We start from the raw sequence: 18601 nt of genomic DNA on the forward strand, positions 1-18601 counted from the left end.
AAGTAATCCCCTCTGGGTTACAAACAGAACCATATGCAATTTGTGTCGGCTAAATAAGCTCAAAGCATTGAATGTGTGGCTCGAAGGTGGAAGTAGGAAAGATGGATTTTGATTCCCGGAATGCAGTTGAATACTGGGGAAAGAGGGAGCTCTGCTTTTGGAATGGCCTTATTGTGACTCTCACTAGGGCCAATGTCCTAGCAAATTGCATTTAACTGGCATTGCAGAGGGTTCACGTTAAGGGAGTTTTGGAAAGTTTTTAAAGAAAACAATTAGCACAATTTGGAGCTAGATAACCAATGTCTAACAGGAAGGGACAGCTTATTAACATAAAAGTGCACCAGCAAGCAAGGTTAACAAAAAAGTCCAATGGAGAATCTCTAGTGTGATGGATGAATTGATAGAAATAGTCAACATACTTCAGTATTCCTATCAAATGGACATGGTGGCAAAGTGATGAAGATTAGAAACCGATCATTCGAAGCTACTGGAAAGATGAGGAGAAAGAAAAATAAGCTGAGGTTGGTCAGTCAATAAAGATCAGGATCTGTACAGTAGTGAGTCATGATCTTTGCTCAGAAGACAAAGAATCAATTCATATGTTGATAACAATTAGCTAGGGAAATAAATCACTGGTGGGATTAGTTTTAGGCACTCCTAGAGTGTAGGATAGAATAAAAAGCAAGAGAAGTGGGGATCTGTGAGAGAGATCATATTAATTGTGGACATATTAATCGTGAACAAAACCAATTGTAAAAGGTAATGTGAAGAATAAGTTTGTAGAGTGAATTTGGAAGAGTTTCTTAGAACAATACATTCAAGCACTAATTGGGACAGGTTATAATTGGGGTTGGAATGTGTAATGTGACAGTGTGAATGTCATGACCTTACAAGAAAGAATTCTCTGGATTGGAATGCTCTTTTAATGATAATTTCACATTCAGTTTGAAGATGGGAGGCTTGGGGTCTGAAAGTCTAAACTGAAACTTGACTGAAAGGTGGTTCTAAGGCTAGAAGAATGAAGACCTAACCAGACGAGAGGAAGTGGATGAAAATCTCAGATGGTAGAGGAGTGGCTGCAGAAATGTAACGATATACTTCACGTCTCTCGCCAGACATGTTTCAATTTCGGAAGAAGGATTCCAAGAGAAAAAGAACTCCATGTTCGGCAAGAGGTTTGAGAACTTAGAAACCAGCAAAAGATCATTGCAAAAAAAGTAACATGAGAGTTAACTAGCAAGAAATATCGAATCTTTATAGTGTGGAAGCAGGCCATTCAGCCCATTGAGTCCACACTGTCTCTCCAAAGAGCATCCCACCCAGAACCACCTCCCTACCCCATCTCTGTAACCCTGCATTTCCCATGGCTAACCCACCTAGCCTGCACATCTGTGGACAGTATAAGATGGTCAATTTACCTTAACCTGCACAGGTTTGGACTGTGGGAGGAAACCAGAGCACCCAGAAGAAACCCAAGCAGACACGGGAGAATGTGCAGACTCCACACAGACCGTCACCTGAGGCAGGAATCAAACCCAGATCCTTAGCGCTGTGTGGCAGCAGTGCTAACCACTGAGCCACTGTGCAGCCTCTAAAATCTTAAAAGGAAAGAGCAGTTGAAGTAAATATTGCTCCCTTGGAGGATGAGTGGGATATTAGTTATGGTAGACTTGTTACATCTCCTTTTGTTAATAGATGATAAGAAAAAGCATCTGGAGCATATTAGAAAGTCAAGAGGCAAAAGGAAAGGAACAACTTAAAAGTACCAGGAAATCCCATGGGACTGCAAACTGGCCAGTCTCCTGCACTTGATATCAAATGTTTGTAGGATCTTAAAAGATAGTGGGAGCAGAGACATTGGGTGCATTGATGGAATGTTCAGAGTTTCCTGAATTCTCGAAAGCTCCCTGTGAACTGGAGAAGCACCAATGTAACACCTCGATTCATGAAAAGAGGGCAACACCAAATAGTAAATGATGTTGCATGCAGTGGAACCAGTCATTGGGAAAATGTGAGCAGCAGGAAGTTTGAAACTGATGTCGAATCAATGTTGTCTTCTGAAAGAAAAATCATAGTTGGCAAATTTCTTGGTTCTTTGAGGATTTGACAAGCAGAATGGATAAGACAAGAAGAAACCGGAACCAGAGTAGGCCATTGGCCCATGTTTCAGCTCCATCATTCAGTGTGGTTTGAGGCTGCGCTCTCATTCCTCCTGTCCAGTTTTCTGCCTTTTCATAGAGCCATCCAGCACGGAAACAGACCCTTCGGTCCAACCAGTCCCTGCCAACCCAGTTTCCCAAACTAAACGAGTCCCACTTGCCCATGGTTGGCCCGTATCCCTCAACTTTTCCTATCCAGATCCCTTTTCGATGTTATAACTTGCTTTCTTACTGTTTTAAATAGTGGGCTGTGTTCTTCCTGCCAATGTGGACAGCCTACATTTCCTCATTTTGTCAGTCGTTATTGTCCACCCACTTAACCTACATTCCTTTGCAGACTCTCTCTCTCTATTTTCATCAAAACGTGCTGTCCTGCCCATGTGTCGTCAGTACAGTCTGTCCCTACATCACAATCCCAAACTAAACTAGTGCCACCTCCATGCACTTGGCCCACCTCCCTGCAAACATTTCTTGTTAATGTACTTATCCAAATGTCTCTCAAATGTTGTAATTATACCTGTATTAGTAGAGACTCTTAAAATTGAAGGGCCAGGGTGATCCTGTGTCACTCCACTATTTGCGATTTGATAATCTAGAAGTGTCCCATTTACTCTGACTGCTGCTTTTTTTAGTCGGCTAATCTTCTACCCATACAAAATGTGTCAACTTCAGCATCTTTTAAGACATAAGTGTGTCCCATGCTTGAAAATCATTTACGTAGTCTCAACTGGTGCTCCTTCAGCCACAGGGCATAGTCTCAGAATAAAGGCAGCAATTTAAGACTGAGGGAAGGAAATTCTTTTCTTGGAAGGTTGTGTCTTTGGAACTTGTCACAAGAAGATGATGGAAACCTTCTTTCTACTTAAGGCTGAGATAGATTCTTGACCGGTAAAGGAATCGAAGGGTTACGAAGAAATTGTCGAGGGTTCAGAAAAGATTTACAAAGATGTTGCTGGGACTGGAAGGTTCGAGTTATAAAGAGAGGCTGAATAGACTGGAGTATAGCAGGTTGAGGGGTGACTTTGTCGAGGTTTATAAAATCCCAAGGGGCATAGATAATGTGAAAGTCAAGGCTTTTCTTCCCTAGAGTAGGGGAGTTCAAAATCGGACAGCATATTTTGAAAGTGAGAGGAGAACAATTTTAAAAAAAAAAAAAGGACATGAGGGACAATTTTCTTTTTTACGCAGTGGTTAATGTGTAATGAGCTGCCAGAGGAAGTGGTGGATGTGGGTGCAGTTACAAATCTTTAAAAGACATTTGGATAAGTACATGGATAGGAAACAAGGTTGAGTATACACAGTGGATTTGAGAAGAATTGTGCTGAAATGTACAAGATCCTGAGGGGACTTGATAGTGAAGGTGCTGATGCTATGTCTCCTTCCATAGTGGGGGAGTCTGGAAGTAGGGGTCACAGTTTAAAAATTAAGGGTCTCCTGTTTTAAGACCAAGGTTTGGAAGAATTTTTTTTCTTGGTGGACTGCTAGCTTTAGAATTCTCTCCACCAGAGAGTAGTGACTACTGGGTCATTGAACATTATCAAAGATACATTTTCCCAGGAGGGTTACAGAGGGCTGGGAGTTACGTGGAGTTAAGGCCACACTGAAAGCAATGGGCTGAATGGCCTTCACATGTTGCTGTTATGTCATGTGGAGCTCCACCAGCCTTGCCCCTTTTACTTACAAATATATCACATTCCTGCTACAGAGCCAGATGGATATTAAAGTGCCTTGTGTTCTCCAGTCTGTAAAAGAGCAATGTCTTCCAATCCGTGAAGTCTCTTGGCTGCACCCGTTATAACTTTTGGCAAAGCTGAAAATTAAAGACTCTTTTTTTTTTTTTTTTTGTAGGTTCTTTACATTTAATTTTGCCTTGCAACTAATGATATTTGTCCCTCGATGGGATTGAGTGGCTGTGATTATCCAGTTGGTGTGCTCATTGAAGAGATTTACTGGAGTCAAATGGGTACAATTTTCACTAAGGGGTGTCTCTATGAGTCACGCTCGTGTATTCAGCTGGAACCCATGTCCACCTTTTTGATTTAAAGCTATCAGGGGATGACTATTTCAGTTTTGTCCTTTGCTGGTCTCCTCTAAAGCTGGTCCTGTAGTGGTTCTGGTAGTGACCTGGTTAGCGTGGTAAGAGATGTAGATCTTTCCAGTTTATCTTTAAACAGAACTGCAGCTGTTTACTGACAGTGAAACCGCACTGTTTCAATGGGGTTGGGGGGTGAGGGCTAAACACACAAAATTAAAATTGCAAGAGAATAAATACATACAATCTTTGTTTCAGGTCTATGCCTAGACTCACCCAGCCTAACTGATGCAAGTGAATTGTAAGTAACGTTATAAAGTATTGCCACTGAGTGGATGGGAATGTTTAATGATACACGCTATAGACAAAGGAGACTAGTTTAAATGTGCAGTATGGACAGATTAGGCTGAAGGGCCTGCTGTAAATCTCTGTAGATGAGGTAGTGAAATCTGCAAACTAAAATGGTTATGTATCCTGACTGCAGAGTTGTCAAAGTAAAGTGGGATTTGTTTTAAAGAAAAATGTGCTCTTCACTTATGATGAGAAACTAAAGACTAGGAGGAGTGAAAGGCCAGAATTCTTAGTGCCATTCCTCCATGTCCTGCTTTCTTAACAGCTGACTTATGGAGGGGATACCATTGATGTGTTCTGTGGGAAAGTATCTTGCTTGGAATATTCACACTCAAAGCTAGATAAGTGTCAGCATTACCCCTGACGTAGCTGTCTGAATGCTGCTACACAACTTCCTGTTTGACTGAAGACAGAGCTTCTTGTAAAGAACATGATAATATAGCAATTGAGGCACGATGCTCTCTCCTGTGTATTGAGAAGCCTGGAGGAGAGGTCAACACCTCCTTTCTCATGAGTGGAACTGAACATGCCTCTGAGTCTGAGCTTTGAAAGTTCACGTTCGTAAGGATATGTTCCTGGCTGGCACAGTGTAGCATCTCTGTGGGATCAGCTTGGAGCTTTATAAGCAGTTGCAGTTACACCCGTCTCTCTGCAGCTTCTGAGTGATAAAAACAGGACTTATTTGACCGTAGCTAATCCTGAACCACGTGCCAAATTTCACAATCCTGCCTCTTTGTTTTAAAGCGTGCATTCCGTTCATGTGTTTCAGGTCCTCTGGATGCTGAAAAAGACTTTGCAGCCAATGCAAACTTTTTTTCTGTTTTTTTTTCTCAGCCAGTTTGTAGAGTGCAGTGAGATAAAGATATGTTGGGGTGTTCAAGGGATAACCAGGGCACCAGTGTGCACTCTGTCCTGTACGTCGTGCTGTGGGATTTTTAGCATTGATCTGAGCAGGCAGATGAATCTGGCTTTTGTGTTTCATCCTAAAGGTGATGTATTTGACAGTGCGGCTCTGTCTCAGTCTCACACTGATGTATCAGCCAAGAGTGTGTCCTTGTGTCGAGTGAGGGACCTGTCCTCACAAGGTTCTGATTCTGAGATGAGTACTTTTCCACTTATTGTGAAATAGTGCTCCTCTCTCCTTTAATGTTTTACTGCTTAGCATGGGAGAAATCTGGAATTTATTCACTTGAGGGCTGTGGGTGTCACTGGCTGGGCCCAGCATTTATTACTTGTCCCTCATTGCCCCCTTGAGAAGGTGGGGGTGATCTGCCTTCTTGAATCGCTGCAGTCCACCTGCTGTGGGTTGACCCACAATACCCTGAGGGAGGGAATTCCAGGAATTTGACCCAGCGACGGAGAAGTGGTTCAGGAAGCTCAATACCATGCAGGACAAAGCAGGCCCACGTTGTCAAACAGCCACTCCAACCACCACCCACACTTACTAGTAGCAACATATACCATCCACAAGATCCACAGCAGCAACTCTGCAAAGTCCTCTTTGACAGCACCTTCCAAACCCAGGACTTTCCACCAGGAGGCCAAGGGCATTAGATACGTGGGAACATCAGTCGATAAGTTCCCCTCCAAGCCAGTCCCCATCCTGACTTGGAAATATATCCCTGTTCCTTCACTGTCACTGGGTCAGAATCCTGGAATTCCCTTCCTTCATGTTGTTAGTCTCCCTACAGCAAATGGACTGTCTTGGATTAAGAAGACAGCTTGCTATCACCTTCTCAAGGGCATCTAATGCTTTAAATTGTATCTTAGTCAGGGGTGTCCACACACTCCATTAAAGTGTAGGAGTACTGTAGATGCCCTGTGGGATTTTCTGGAAAGAACCCTGACAATTGTGTATGGAGCTGTCCAATCCCCATCTTCAGTGGAATTTCCTGCCTCTTGTGGTTCAATTTGTTGTAGAATTTGATTGTGAATTTCCTGTTGTAGCTGCAATTGCAGCCATTTGCTTACCTAATGCTTAACCTTCCACTGTCTGCTGCTCTCTATGCAATTGCCTTTGCTGATTTTGCTTTTGTGTTTTCTTTTAACAGCAAGCTGCCCACAGGAAGAGCACAGCCACTTTTGGTAAGAACCCACGTTGATGAGAAGCAGCTCTTCAGACTAGCATAAGTACAGTCTAATTTGTAGAACACATCCATCTGAGATGGGCATGTGCTTTTCTGAGCTGTGGTGAGGTGAGAGAGGTGTGTGATGAGGAGAGTGTGGTTTCTAATCTGTTTACATTGTTATGACCCAAGCTGATGGTACTATATGACAAGCTCAATCCTCGAAGAAACCTAGTTTGATTTTCTTTTTGTTTTCATTACTGACTCTCATCCACGTCGATCTGCAGGTGTTCTTTACCAGCAGAATGTAGGCTTATTACACAAAAAGTTGAGTAATACTCAGTTCAAAAAGATCTCAAACAATGCAACAAAGTTTTTTTTTTACTCTGCTGATCAACACCAGTCATTAAAGAGACTCCAGTTCATCTTAACTCTTTAGGCCTCCATCTTAACTCTTTAGGTTTCTACTCACTGTCTCCTTCCAATAGGAGGTTGTTGGCTTACTCATTGAGCTGGTAGGTTTGTTCTCAGACATTTCTTCATGTTAGGTAACATCAGTGTGAAACGTTGGTGTTGAATCATCGAATCCCTACAGTGTGGAAACAAGCCTTTCGGCCCAACAAGTCCACACCAACCGTCTGAAGAGTAACCCACTCAAACACGTTCTCCTACCCTGTTACTCTACATTTACTCCTGACTAATGCCTGAACACGATTGGTAATTTAGTATGGCCAATTCACCTGACCTGCATGTTGTTGAATTGTGGGTGGAAGCCCATGCAGACACCAGGAGAGAGTCTCTTGAAGCTGGAGTCGAACCCAAGTCCATGGTGCTGAGGCAGCTGTGCTAACCGCTGTGCCACCCTAGTGTTCTGACCCACTTGCTAGTTTTTAAACCAATGTTTCACCAGAGGCACACTGTTACTGAGTATGGTGATGAAATGTCTGCAAATAAACTTACCAGCTCAGTGTGCAAGTCAACAACCTGAGCTCTGCATTTTCTCAAGAACTTCCTTCCAGATCTTTCTCACCAACTGCAGAGACAATTTGATAACTTTTGAGTGTTCACAAATCTGAGAGCCTACACTTCCTCAGCTGCAGTAACTTGGAGGTTTCTATCCAACTCTCCTGACATGAAAGCTGCTTATACTCGACTCTTCTGCTGAGGTAACTGGCTTCTGCTGAGCTCTTCTGACACTTCCTCAGAACTGGCAGTTAGGAAAATGTCAGTTTGTGCACAGAAGATAGGGCAGAGGGAGGGATGGAAGAGTGAACGATAAGTGGAGGTAGAGCCCAAAGAGAGAGAAGAAATGTGTGGTGGCTCAGTGGTTAGCACTGCTGCCTCACAGCGTCAGAAACTTGGGTTTGATTCCAACTTCTGGAGACTCTGTGTGGGGTTTGCACATTCTCCGTGTCTGTGTGGGTTTCCTCTGGGTGCTCCAGTCTCCTCCCACAGTCTAAAGATGTGCAGGTTAGATGAATTGGCCATACCAAATTGCCCATAGAGTTCTGGCATGTGTAGTTTTAGCTGTATTAGTCAGGGGTAAATATGGGATAATACTAGGGGAATGGGTTTGGCTGGTTACTCTTCGATGGGTCGGTGTGGACTTGTTGTGCTGGAGGGCCTGTTTCCACACTGTAGGGGTTCTTTGATTCTATGATGAACCCTCGCTAGGGGAGAGAACTAAAACTTTAGTTCTGAAGTCAACTCTGATGTTTGCTGAACTAAGCCTTTGAAAAAGAAATGATTTATGAATACAATTACTTGTCCAAGCTGACTTCTCTGCTCTGAAATAAAAAGCCAACTGATAGTTTTATGTGGCTGGACAGTATCAACATCTTATTTCATTAACACCCTGGGGTCTGAAGTTTCTCTCTTTCTGAGAAATGCTGGATTTACAGTACATTCTATATTTAGTGATTTTAAAAAAGTCCTTCTCCATCTTTTTTCAATTGATCCAAATTCCAAAAATAACAATCGAGATTACACCACCCTCATCATACTAGTTAGAAATAGTTAGAAAAACAAAAAAAATGAGCTAGCTTTAAAGCTGTCTTTTGATGGAATTTTGAATGTAGGATTAATTCAAACAAACCAGCCATTTCAGATTTTTCTTTCTCAAAAGAAAATCTCTGGGAACCTGTGACATACAGGAACACTGAAGGTGAGGTTGCATTAATGACCTTGTTCTAACCAATCACTCAAAACAGTTGAATGGAACCTCTGCTTATCTAAAAACAGCCTTTTGATCAAAGTGACTTCCACTTTTTAAGGGGAGGGGATAGAAAGAAATTGAAGCACTATGTTCTAAAGATTAACAAGAGTAACATGCTGTTAAGACTGGTCAAGATTCTGATGCATATCTACTACCTGGTGTTAATGCGGTGTCTGAGGTTGAGTTCAAATCCTGCCACGGCGAGGAAACTCAGTTCAATAAATGCAATCATTTTGGTCAATATAAACCCCTAAAGGCAATGATGCTGTTAATCTTTATAACCCCAATGGTCTCACTAGTGCTCTTTGTGCAATCTTCTGTTGGATATCTGGCAGACAAACCCTCTCCACAGCAAACAGCTAACTCCGAAGAATGAAGAGTTTAACTCATTGATGTGTTTACCTTGCAGCCAAAGATTCTCTGCAGCAGCCCGATGTTCAGTGTGTCCGGTCATCAGAGTCTGGTGCAGGACCATGCGGATTTCCAAAGTCTTGGACACAACAAGGAAAATGTGAGGAATTTACTTTTCTCCTGTTTTGAAATTGATTTCATTGGAAGCATTCTACCACTGAGTTTCATTGCTTAATTTTCTTCAGTCATTTACCTGGTTGAACTTTGACAGCTCAGTCGCAGTCAGTACTATTAACGTGGAGCATGTTCTCCAACTATGTAGCCTGAAAGGTCAGCTGAGGAAACAGGTCAACTTTGGTTGTTGTGTGCAGAATCCAAATGTTCAGGTAACAGGCCCAGCCTTGAAGTTGACTGTGATGTATTGTTTTCATCATCAATGCCTCAATTCTTAGAACATAGAACAGTACAGCACTGGAACAGGTCCTTTGGCCCTCAATGTTATGCTGAACATAATGTCCGATTACACTAATCCCTTGTGCTTGCTCTATGTCCATATCCCTCATTTCCTTGCATATTCATGTGCTTACTAGAGTCTCTTAAATGCCCCTGTTATATCTGCCTCCACTTGCATCCTAGGCAGTACATTCCTCTGTTTTTTATATAAAAAACATGCTGCTCGATGAACTACCCCCTCTCAGTAAATGCATGCTCCCCTAGTATTAGACATTTCAACACGGTGGTGGGGGGGGGGGGGGGGAAAGAGAGGGGAGGTGGAAGGAGGGGATTCTGACCATCAACCCTATCTATGCATCTGATCATTTTATAGACTTCTATCAAGTCTCCCCTCAACCTCTGCCATTCCAGAGAAAACCACCCGATGTTTTCTAGCCTCTCCTTTTAGCTCCTACCCTCTAATCCTGGTAAACCTCTTCTGCACCCGCTCTAAAGCCTCCATATCCTTCCTGTAGTGTGGCGACCAGAGTTGAATAGAGTGTCCTAGTGTGGCCTAACCAAATTCTTATAAAGCTGCAACATGACATCCTGACTCTTGTACTGAACTCCCTGACCAATAAAGGCCATACACCATCTTTACCACCCTATCCACTTGCGTGGCTGCTTTCAGGAAGCTACAGATTTGAACCCCAAGATCCCTCTGTATATCAATGCAGTTCAGGGCCCTGCCATTAACTTTCCCATAACATTTGATCTCCAAACGTGCAGCACAGTATTAAACTCCATCTGTCATTTCTCCACCCATATCTGGAACTGATCTATATCCCGCTGTATCCTTTGACAACCTTCTACGCTATCCACAATTTCCACCGATCTTTATATCGTCTGCAAACTAACTAACCTGTCCTTCTGTGTTTTATCCAATTCTTGTGATCCTTTTTCTGCTCAGGAAGTAGAGTGGTTGAAACCACCCATTTCCCGAACACCCATGATCCCATTAGAAGATCCCGGTGTCTGTGGAACAGAATCTTCGAAGCCCTCTGTGGTAAGTCCCACCTTAAACCGAGGAGTTGGAGAATTGGAACGGTTATGCTTTCCACTTTGTATCTTCTCCTCCATCTCTCCCAACCTGCTGCAGTTCAGACGAAAACAATTGCTCCCAGATTGGCTGATTGCTGTTGAATTGGCTCTGCTCCCTCCTTCCCTGGAAGCTCGTTGGAGCAATGATGTACTTGTTTAAGACTAATTGTGGATTTAACCATCCTGAACCCAATCGTCTGCCCCATACGGTTTGTCTCGTGACCTAGCCATGAGGGTAGACCTATATTTTGGTTACTTTTATCAGATAATACAGGCTGATCTATTTAATACCCATTCCCCAGTGGCTTGTGGGTATGTTCTGAGCCATTTCTTTGAGCTACTACAGTGCAGTGAAGCAATTCAGCATGGTGGTGTTGGGGAAAAGGGAGGGGAATCCCAGGATTTTAACCCAATAATAGTGGTGATTCTCCAAGGTACCAAAGACCATGGTCCTTCAGCTGCTGAGGTTTGGGGTGTGTAGTGTATCATTCCCTCTGAACCCTAGGTGGAGGGAGTGAATGGTTAAATGGATAAATGCTGGTTGCCTGTGTGACCGTCTGAGTGTTCTTGCATTAATTCAGGCAGCAGCCACCATTCCTTCACACTCAGTCCTGACCTGTGCCTCTTTTGTAGGTGGTGGAGGAGGGGCTTTGGGACTTCGAATCATAGAGATCCCTAAAGTGTGGGAGAGAGGCCATTTGGCCCACTGAATCTGCACTTACCCTCCAAAGAGTACCCCCATCCAAACCCAGCCCCCTGCATTTCCCCATGACTAACCCACCCAGCCTGCACATCCCTGAGCACTACGGGCAATTTAGCGTGGTCAACTCATCATAACCTGCACATCACTGGTCTGTGGGAGGAAACCAGAGCACCCGAAGGAAACCCACGCAGACACAGGGAGAATGTGTAAACTCCACACAGACAGTTGCTTGAGGCTGAATTTGAACCCGGGTCCCTGGCGCTGTGAGGCAGCAGTGCTAGCCACTGAGCCACCGTGCTGCCCCTTTAGTCATCTTAGTTGATCCGCTCGGTCCAAAATACCTGCTCGATGACCGACTGCAGCAGCCAAGTTATTCACGCGTGGTGTGGTTGTGGTTCTAGGAGATGGACCCCTGTCCCTATCCCCAGAATGGCGGGGGATTCAGTAATGTTGATACTGTGAGGCACATGGATAGGGTGAATAGACTAAGCCTTTTCCCCAGGGAAGAGGAGTCTAAAACTAAAGGGTGTAGATTTGGGGTGAGTGAGGAAATATTGCAAAGGGGCCTAAGGGGCAACTTTTTCACGCAGAGGGTGGTATGTGTATGGAATGAGCTGCCAGAGGAAGTGGTGGAGGCTGGTACAATTGCAACATTTAAAAATGAATAGCAAGGGTTGAGGGGGATATGGGCTGGGTGCTAGTGAATGGAATTAGATTAAGTTGGGATATCTGGTTGGCATGGACGGGTTGGATCGAAGGGTCTGTGTCTGTTCTGTATGACTGAGCATCAAGGAGAGGTGATTACTTTTCCACAGAGTCCTTTGCCTTAAAGGTCTCCTGTGGCATTGGATTGGGTTGGAAAGGTTTCTTTCCAGCTATCAGGATTCTAATCCCTCGTGTTACATATGGTCCCAGCTGCTGGAGTGGCTTCCCTGTTAGATTCCTTAACACCACATCTTCCCTGATCACAAAGGGCAAGCACTCCCTCTCCCCATCTCTCCAATTCAACAAATATCCATCTCCGCTCCAGCCCATGTTACAGTCTTGTTCCAAAATGGTAACCAAACTGAGCTATATAATAATGAGATGTTTCACTGAGCCTTCAGGTTTATGCTGGACAATTGAACCTGCGGCAGTTTAAGTCTGGTCCTGTTAGTGTTTTAAAAACTGATTTATTCCTGTGAGTCTCCCCAGTGAGAGGGAGCCCAGTGTTCAATCTGCTTACTGTAATCATCTTAAATTTCAGCCAGACTTTGAAATGGCAGGAGCGGGGAGCCCGATGTGGACGGAATCTCTCGGCCTGGATGACCCGATGAACATAGATGGGGTGTGTGGTGCGTTTTCGGAGCTGTCGCAGCGTGACACAGAGGTAATGCAGAGATCCTCACGCTGTAGTTTCTATCCCTTGGTGAGACTTCCCTCCTTTTTTGTTCAGGCTGCTAACACCCAAGCAGGGCACGCGTGCTGACAGAGTTCCTGCAGCTGGCTGTATCATTCCCAAAGAATATTGGGACTGAAACTAGAGTGCCAGATATGGTCATCACCAGTTGAAGTAACCAGGTTCAGTTTAGGCGAGTGGTTGGGTAGCACCGATAGACTCCGGGAGAAGGGAAGGTAGAGTCCCCACGCTGACAGGGACGGGGCATGAGGTCAGAATGGGGCAGGCTCTGATGCCCTGATGGTTAACCCCTTGCTGACTCCCTGCCTGGGTACAAGCAAAGAGATTGCATTGAGGTGCTGCTCAAATGCAGCCAAGTGGGGAACTGCAATGCTCCGAGACTGAGTGATTTCATGATGGAAGAGGTAAAACAGAAATACCATTTTTCTTTTTAATTGATCTTCTTTGAAACCACCTTTTAAATATAAATTTATTTGATTCCGGATCTGAGATCATTGTCACTGAAATCTCAATTCTGTGCCAGATGGGATGAAAGGAACAGGAGGGCATGATGTGGAGAGAATGGCATGGTTTTGGGATTTTAATAAACCTGTTGCAATAAAGATACTGAGTTCACCACAGACAGACTAGCTGAGACCAGCAAAACTATAGCGGGCAGCACGGTGGCTCAGTGGTTAGCACTGCTGCCTCAATGCGCCAGGGACCTGGGTTCGATTCCAGCCTCTGACGACTGTCTGTGTGGAGTTTGCACATTCTCCCCGTGTCTGCGTGGGTTTCCTCTGGGTGTTCTGGTTTCCTCCCACAGTCCAAAGATGTGCAGGTTAGTGTGGATTGATCATGGGAAATTGCCCAGAGTGCTCAGGATGTGCAGGCTAGATGGATTAGCCATGGGAAGTGCAGGGTTACAGGGGTGAGGTAGGGAGTGGATCTGAGTGGGATGCTCTGGACTCTGAGCTGAATGACCTGTTTCCACCCTGGGAGATTCTGGTTCAATGTAAAGTGTAACGTCTTTAATTGGTTTGGAGTTGTGAATTTCTGCTTCAGGCTGCACGCTTGTTCACTGAGAGGTTGAATTGCAGTTTCTGGAACTGGGAGACCCCAGTATATAGATATATAATAAAATACACTGGGATCGCCAATGGATCAGCTGTGATGTTTGTTTTACAGGGAAATCCACGTGTGACGATGTCATCCAGCATGGCTGCTCTTTTTACCAGCGATCTCATGAACCAGACAACCAGCATGAGCACGGTCAGCGTGATCGACTCTGTACATGAGAAGGTACTTCTCCACCCATGTTTACAGTTGCTGAAGTCTTTATGCCTGGGAGTTTGAGTCGTCTGTTTGTGAGTTAATGTTCTTGCCGACAATGGGCTGAGATTCCTCCCAGAGAACTGTCCAACTGAATGTTACCTGCAACTTGCCAACAAAGTCCCCTCATGTCTTTGTCCTACTCTGCAATTTCCAAGTTTTCATGATAGCTGGTGACCCCTCAAGTGCAACAGATTAAAGCACAAGGCAGTACGTTAGGTTGCTGTCCTGCTCACAATCGTTTGACTTTGTTTTTTGCATCAAAGTGTGGTGCTGGAAAAGCACAGCCGGTCAGGCAGCATCCGAGGAGCAGGGGAGTCGACGTTTCGAGTATAAGCCCTTCTGAAACATCAGCTCTCCTCCTCTGATGTTGCCTGACCAGCTGTGCCTTTCCAATGCCATATTGAGTTTGACTTTCCAGCGTCTGCAGTCTCTCTTTCTCCTTTGTTTTGGTGTGTTGACTACTTCAGGCCACATTTATTATCCATTCCTCCCTACACTGAACAAGCAAACATAATGCCCTTTATTTGTTCGGGATGTGTTAAATATTTACCTAGCTAATTAATAACCTACAAGTCTTCAAAAAAGCTTTCCTTTTTAAAAAAAAAATTCGAAGATAAACCAAGCAAAAAAAAATGCACAATTTTCTTCAAGTTAATTAGTGGGGAAAAAGTTTTCAGATGACTTTTCAGAACGGGCTCCTATTTTTGATCTTTTCAGAAAACTACATGCAGCATGATTTGAGTCCTCTGGTATAACTCACAGAAAGTGATCAGGCAAAGTTAGCCAGTAATGAGGAAGGCAAATGGAATGTTGGCCTTTTATTTCAAAGGGAATGGAATCGAACAATGGGGCGGTCTTTCCAAAACTATCGAAGTCACTGGGCACACCATAGTTGGAAAACAGTGAATGGCATTCAGTTCCGCTCTCCCTGCTAGAGGAAGGATGTTGTGAAATTTGCAAGGATGTTGCCAGGGTCGGAGGGTTTGAGCTGCTGGGAGAGGCTGAATAAGCTGGGGCTGTTTTCCCTGGATCGGCGGAGTCTGAGGGGGGTGACCTTGTAGGGATTTATAAATGAACACAGTCTGCCAATTTCTCAGCAACTGACTGCTAGCCTACTCAGACCCCTTGGCATCATGGTAGCCCACAAACCCACCACCACACTAAAGCAGCAGCTAATGAACTTGAAAGACCCTACACAGACAATGAGTAAAACTAACATCATTTACAAAATAGTATGCAAGGACTATAATAAACACTACATTGGACAAACAGGCAGAAAACTAGCCACAAAAAGACCTGACCATTTCTCACTAGTATCCTTGCACATGGATGAGGAAGGACACCACTTCGACTGGTACAACACATCCATCCTAAGACAAGTCAAACAAAGACATGCACGAGAATTCCTAGAAGCATGGCATTCCAACCGGAACACTCTCAACAAACACTGAGTTAGATCCCATCTACCGCCCCCCCCTGAGAAAAGGAACAGGAAGTGACTTCACAGGAAATAACATCACCAACCCAAAAATATAAATAGAAAGCAGGAATCTTCAGCATTGCTTCACATGAGGTCCACTGAAGATGTTACCTAGTAAGGTAACAAAATGTCTGGAAATGAACCTTTCAGCTCAGCGAGCAAACCTACATCCAAAACTTCAACCTGAGCTACAAATCTACTCAAAACTCACTAAGGGATTTAAAATCATGAGGGACATGGGTAGGGTGAATAACCAAGGTCTTTTCCCCAGGATGGGGGAGTCCCGAACTAAAGGGCACAGATTTAAGGTGGGAGGGGAAAGGTTTAAAGGGACCTGAGGGGCAACATTTTCACGCAGAGTGGTGCGTGTATAGAATGAGCTGCCGAGGACGCAGTGGAGGCTGGTACAATTACAACATTTAAAAGGCATCTGGATGAGTATATAAATAGGAAGGGTTTGGAGGGATATGGGCCAAGTGCTGGCAAATAGGACTAGATTAATTTAGGATATCTGGTCAGCACGGACGAGTTGGACTGAAGGGTCTGTTTCTGTGCTGTACATCTCTGACTCTAATAGTTTTTGCCCCTTATGTAAGAAAAGGTAAGCTGCATTGGAGAGGGAGAGAGAGAGAGAGAGAGAAAATAGACAAGGTTTATTAAGTGGATACTGTTGGAGGAACTGTCTTGAGGAGAGGCTGAGTAGGTTGGGCTCAAGAGTGAGAAATGACATGATTGAAACAATCAAGATTCTTCGTGTCCTTGACAGGTTAGATATGGGAGAGTTTACAACCAGAGGGCAGCATCTGAGAATAAGGTGTTGTCCTTTTTAGACCAGGATGAGGAGGCATTTGTTCTGAGGAGAGAGAATCTCTGGAATTTGGTACTGTGGAGGGCTGTCGAGGCTGGGTCTTTTCTATTCAAGGCTGAGTTGAGAATCGGCCATGACCCCTCTAAATGATGGAGCAGACTCAATGGGCTAAATGGCCAACTTCTGATTGTGTTTTTTTTTTTGCCTTTTTCTTACGGTGTAATGGTTTACTCTCATCACACTTTGTTTCAAAACCTCCAATCTATTCGTTACAAGGATTTTTAAAAAGCTTCACTTGAATGTGTGAATAAATGTCCAGAAATTCCCATGCCACACTCTCTGAGCTCAAATGAAACAAAAACTCTGTCTCCCTTTCATAATGCTCGTGAGAAAGGAATTAAATTTAAAGCTGGAGTTTTGTGATTCTGACCACTTCAGAATCCAAACTTTCTAAGAAGAATAAATCAAATTTCTATCATGCTTTAGAGATGCTGGTGTTGGACTGGGATGTACAAAGTTTAAAAATCAGGTTATAGTCCAACAGGTATTTTTGGAAACGCTCGCTTTTGGAGCGCTGCTCCTTCATCAGATGGTTGTAGAGTATTTGGTTATGGTCTTATACTCCACAATCGCCTGATGAAGGCGCAGTGCTCCGAAAGCTACTGCTTCCAAATAAACCTGTTGGACTATAACCTGGTGTTGTGGGATTTTTGACTTTTATCATGTTTCCAACTGTACTGATCTCAAATTTAAAATCACTGAAGAGTTCTACTTGAGAGTTAAAAGAACGATCTTCTAGGCTCAGACGAGTTTAAAGTCATGACAGGAAGGATATTAAGTTGGAGGGGGCTCAGATTTCCCGGGATGTTGCTGGGTATGGAGGGTTTGAGTAATAAAGAAAGGCTGGAACTTTTTTCACTGGACCATAGGAAGTTGAGAGTCAGTCATTGAGATGTACTGCAAGGAAACAGACCCTTCGGTCCACCCTGTCCATGCTGACCAGATATCCTAACCCAATCTAGTCCCACCTGCCAGCACCCGGCCCAAACCCTTCCTATTCATATACCCATCCAGATGCCTCTTAAATGTTGTAATTGTACCAGCCTCAACCACATCCGCTGGCAGCTCATTCCATACACTTACCACCCTCTGCATGAAAATGTTACCCCTTAGGTCTCTCTTATATCTTTCCCCTCTCACCCTAAACCTATGCCCTCTAGTTCTGGATTCCCTGACCCCAGGGAAATGACTTTGCTTATTTACCCTATCCATATCCCTCATAATTTTGTAAACCTCCATAAGGTCACCCCTCAGCCTCCAACACTCCAGGGAAAACAGCCCCAGCCTGTTCAGCTTCTCCCTGTAGCTCAAATCCTCCTACCCTGGCAACATCCTTGTAAGTCTTTTCTGAATCCTTTCAAGTTTCAAACATCTTTCCGATAGGAAGGAGACCAGAATTGCACACAATATTCCAACAGTGGCCCAACCAATGTCCTGTACAGCTGCAACATGATCTCCCAACTCCTGTACTCAATATTCTGACCAATTAAAGGAAAGCAAACCAAACACCTTTTTCACTATCCAATCTACCTGCGACTCCACTTTCAAGGAGCTATGAACCTGCATTCCAAGGTCTCTTTGTTCAGCAACACTCCCTAGGACCTTACCATTCAGTGTATAAGCCCTGCTAAGATTTGCTTTCCCAAAATGCTGCACCTTACATTTATCTGAATTAAACTCCATCTGCCACTTCTCAGCCCATTGGCCCATGTGGTCCAGATCCTGTTGTAATCTGAGGTAACCCTCTTCGCTGTCCACTACACCACCAATTTTGGTGTCATCTGCAAACTTGCTAACTGTACCTCTTATGCTCGCATCCAAATCATTTATGTAAATGACAAAGAGTAGAGGACCCAGCATTGATCTTTGTGGCACTCCACTGGTCACAGGCCTCCAGTCTGAAAAACAACCCTCCCCCACCACCCTCTGTCTTCTATCTTTGAGCCAGTTCTGTATCCAAATGGCTAGTTCTCCCTGTATTCCATGAGATCTAACCTTGTAATCAGTCTCCCATGGGGAACTTTGTCGAATGCCTTACTGAAGTCCATATAGATCACATCTACTGCTCTGCCCTCATCAATCCTCTGTTACTTCCTCAAAAAACACAATCAAGTTTGTGAGACATGATTT

At 44.0% G+C, this 18601-nt stretch overlaps 1 protein-coding gene across 3 annotated transcripts in view; it reads left to right on the forward strand.

Annotated features, from left to right (window-relative positions):
* LOC140492250 (M-phase inducer phosphatase 1-B-like) overlaps positions 1–18601 on the forward strand; it is a 48966-nt gene that overhangs the window by 10403 nt on the left and 19962 nt on the right. For all 3 annotated transcript variants that reach the window (XM_072591175.1, XM_072591176.1, XM_072591178.1), the window contains exons 4-9: positions 4450–4492; positions 6594–6627; positions 9233–9334; positions 10577–10672; positions 12657–12779; positions 13977–14090. In XM_072591175.1, coding sequence (XP_072447276.1) covers positions 4450–4492; positions 6594–6627; positions 9233–9334; positions 10577–10672; positions 12657–12779; positions 13977–14090 — 512 coding nt within the window. The remainder of the gene's footprint in view (positions 1–4449; positions 4493–6593; positions 6628–9232; positions 9335–10576; positions 10673–12656; positions 12780–13976; positions 14091–18601) is intronic.

Source organism: Chiloscyllium punctatum, chromosome 20 (assembly GCF_047496795.1).
Source record: "Chiloscyllium punctatum isolate Juve2018m chromosome 20, sChiPun1.3, whole genome shotgun sequence".
Taxonomy (NCBI): domain Eukaryota; kingdom Metazoa; phylum Chordata; class Chondrichthyes; order Orectolobiformes; family Hemiscylliidae; genus Chiloscyllium; species Chiloscyllium punctatum.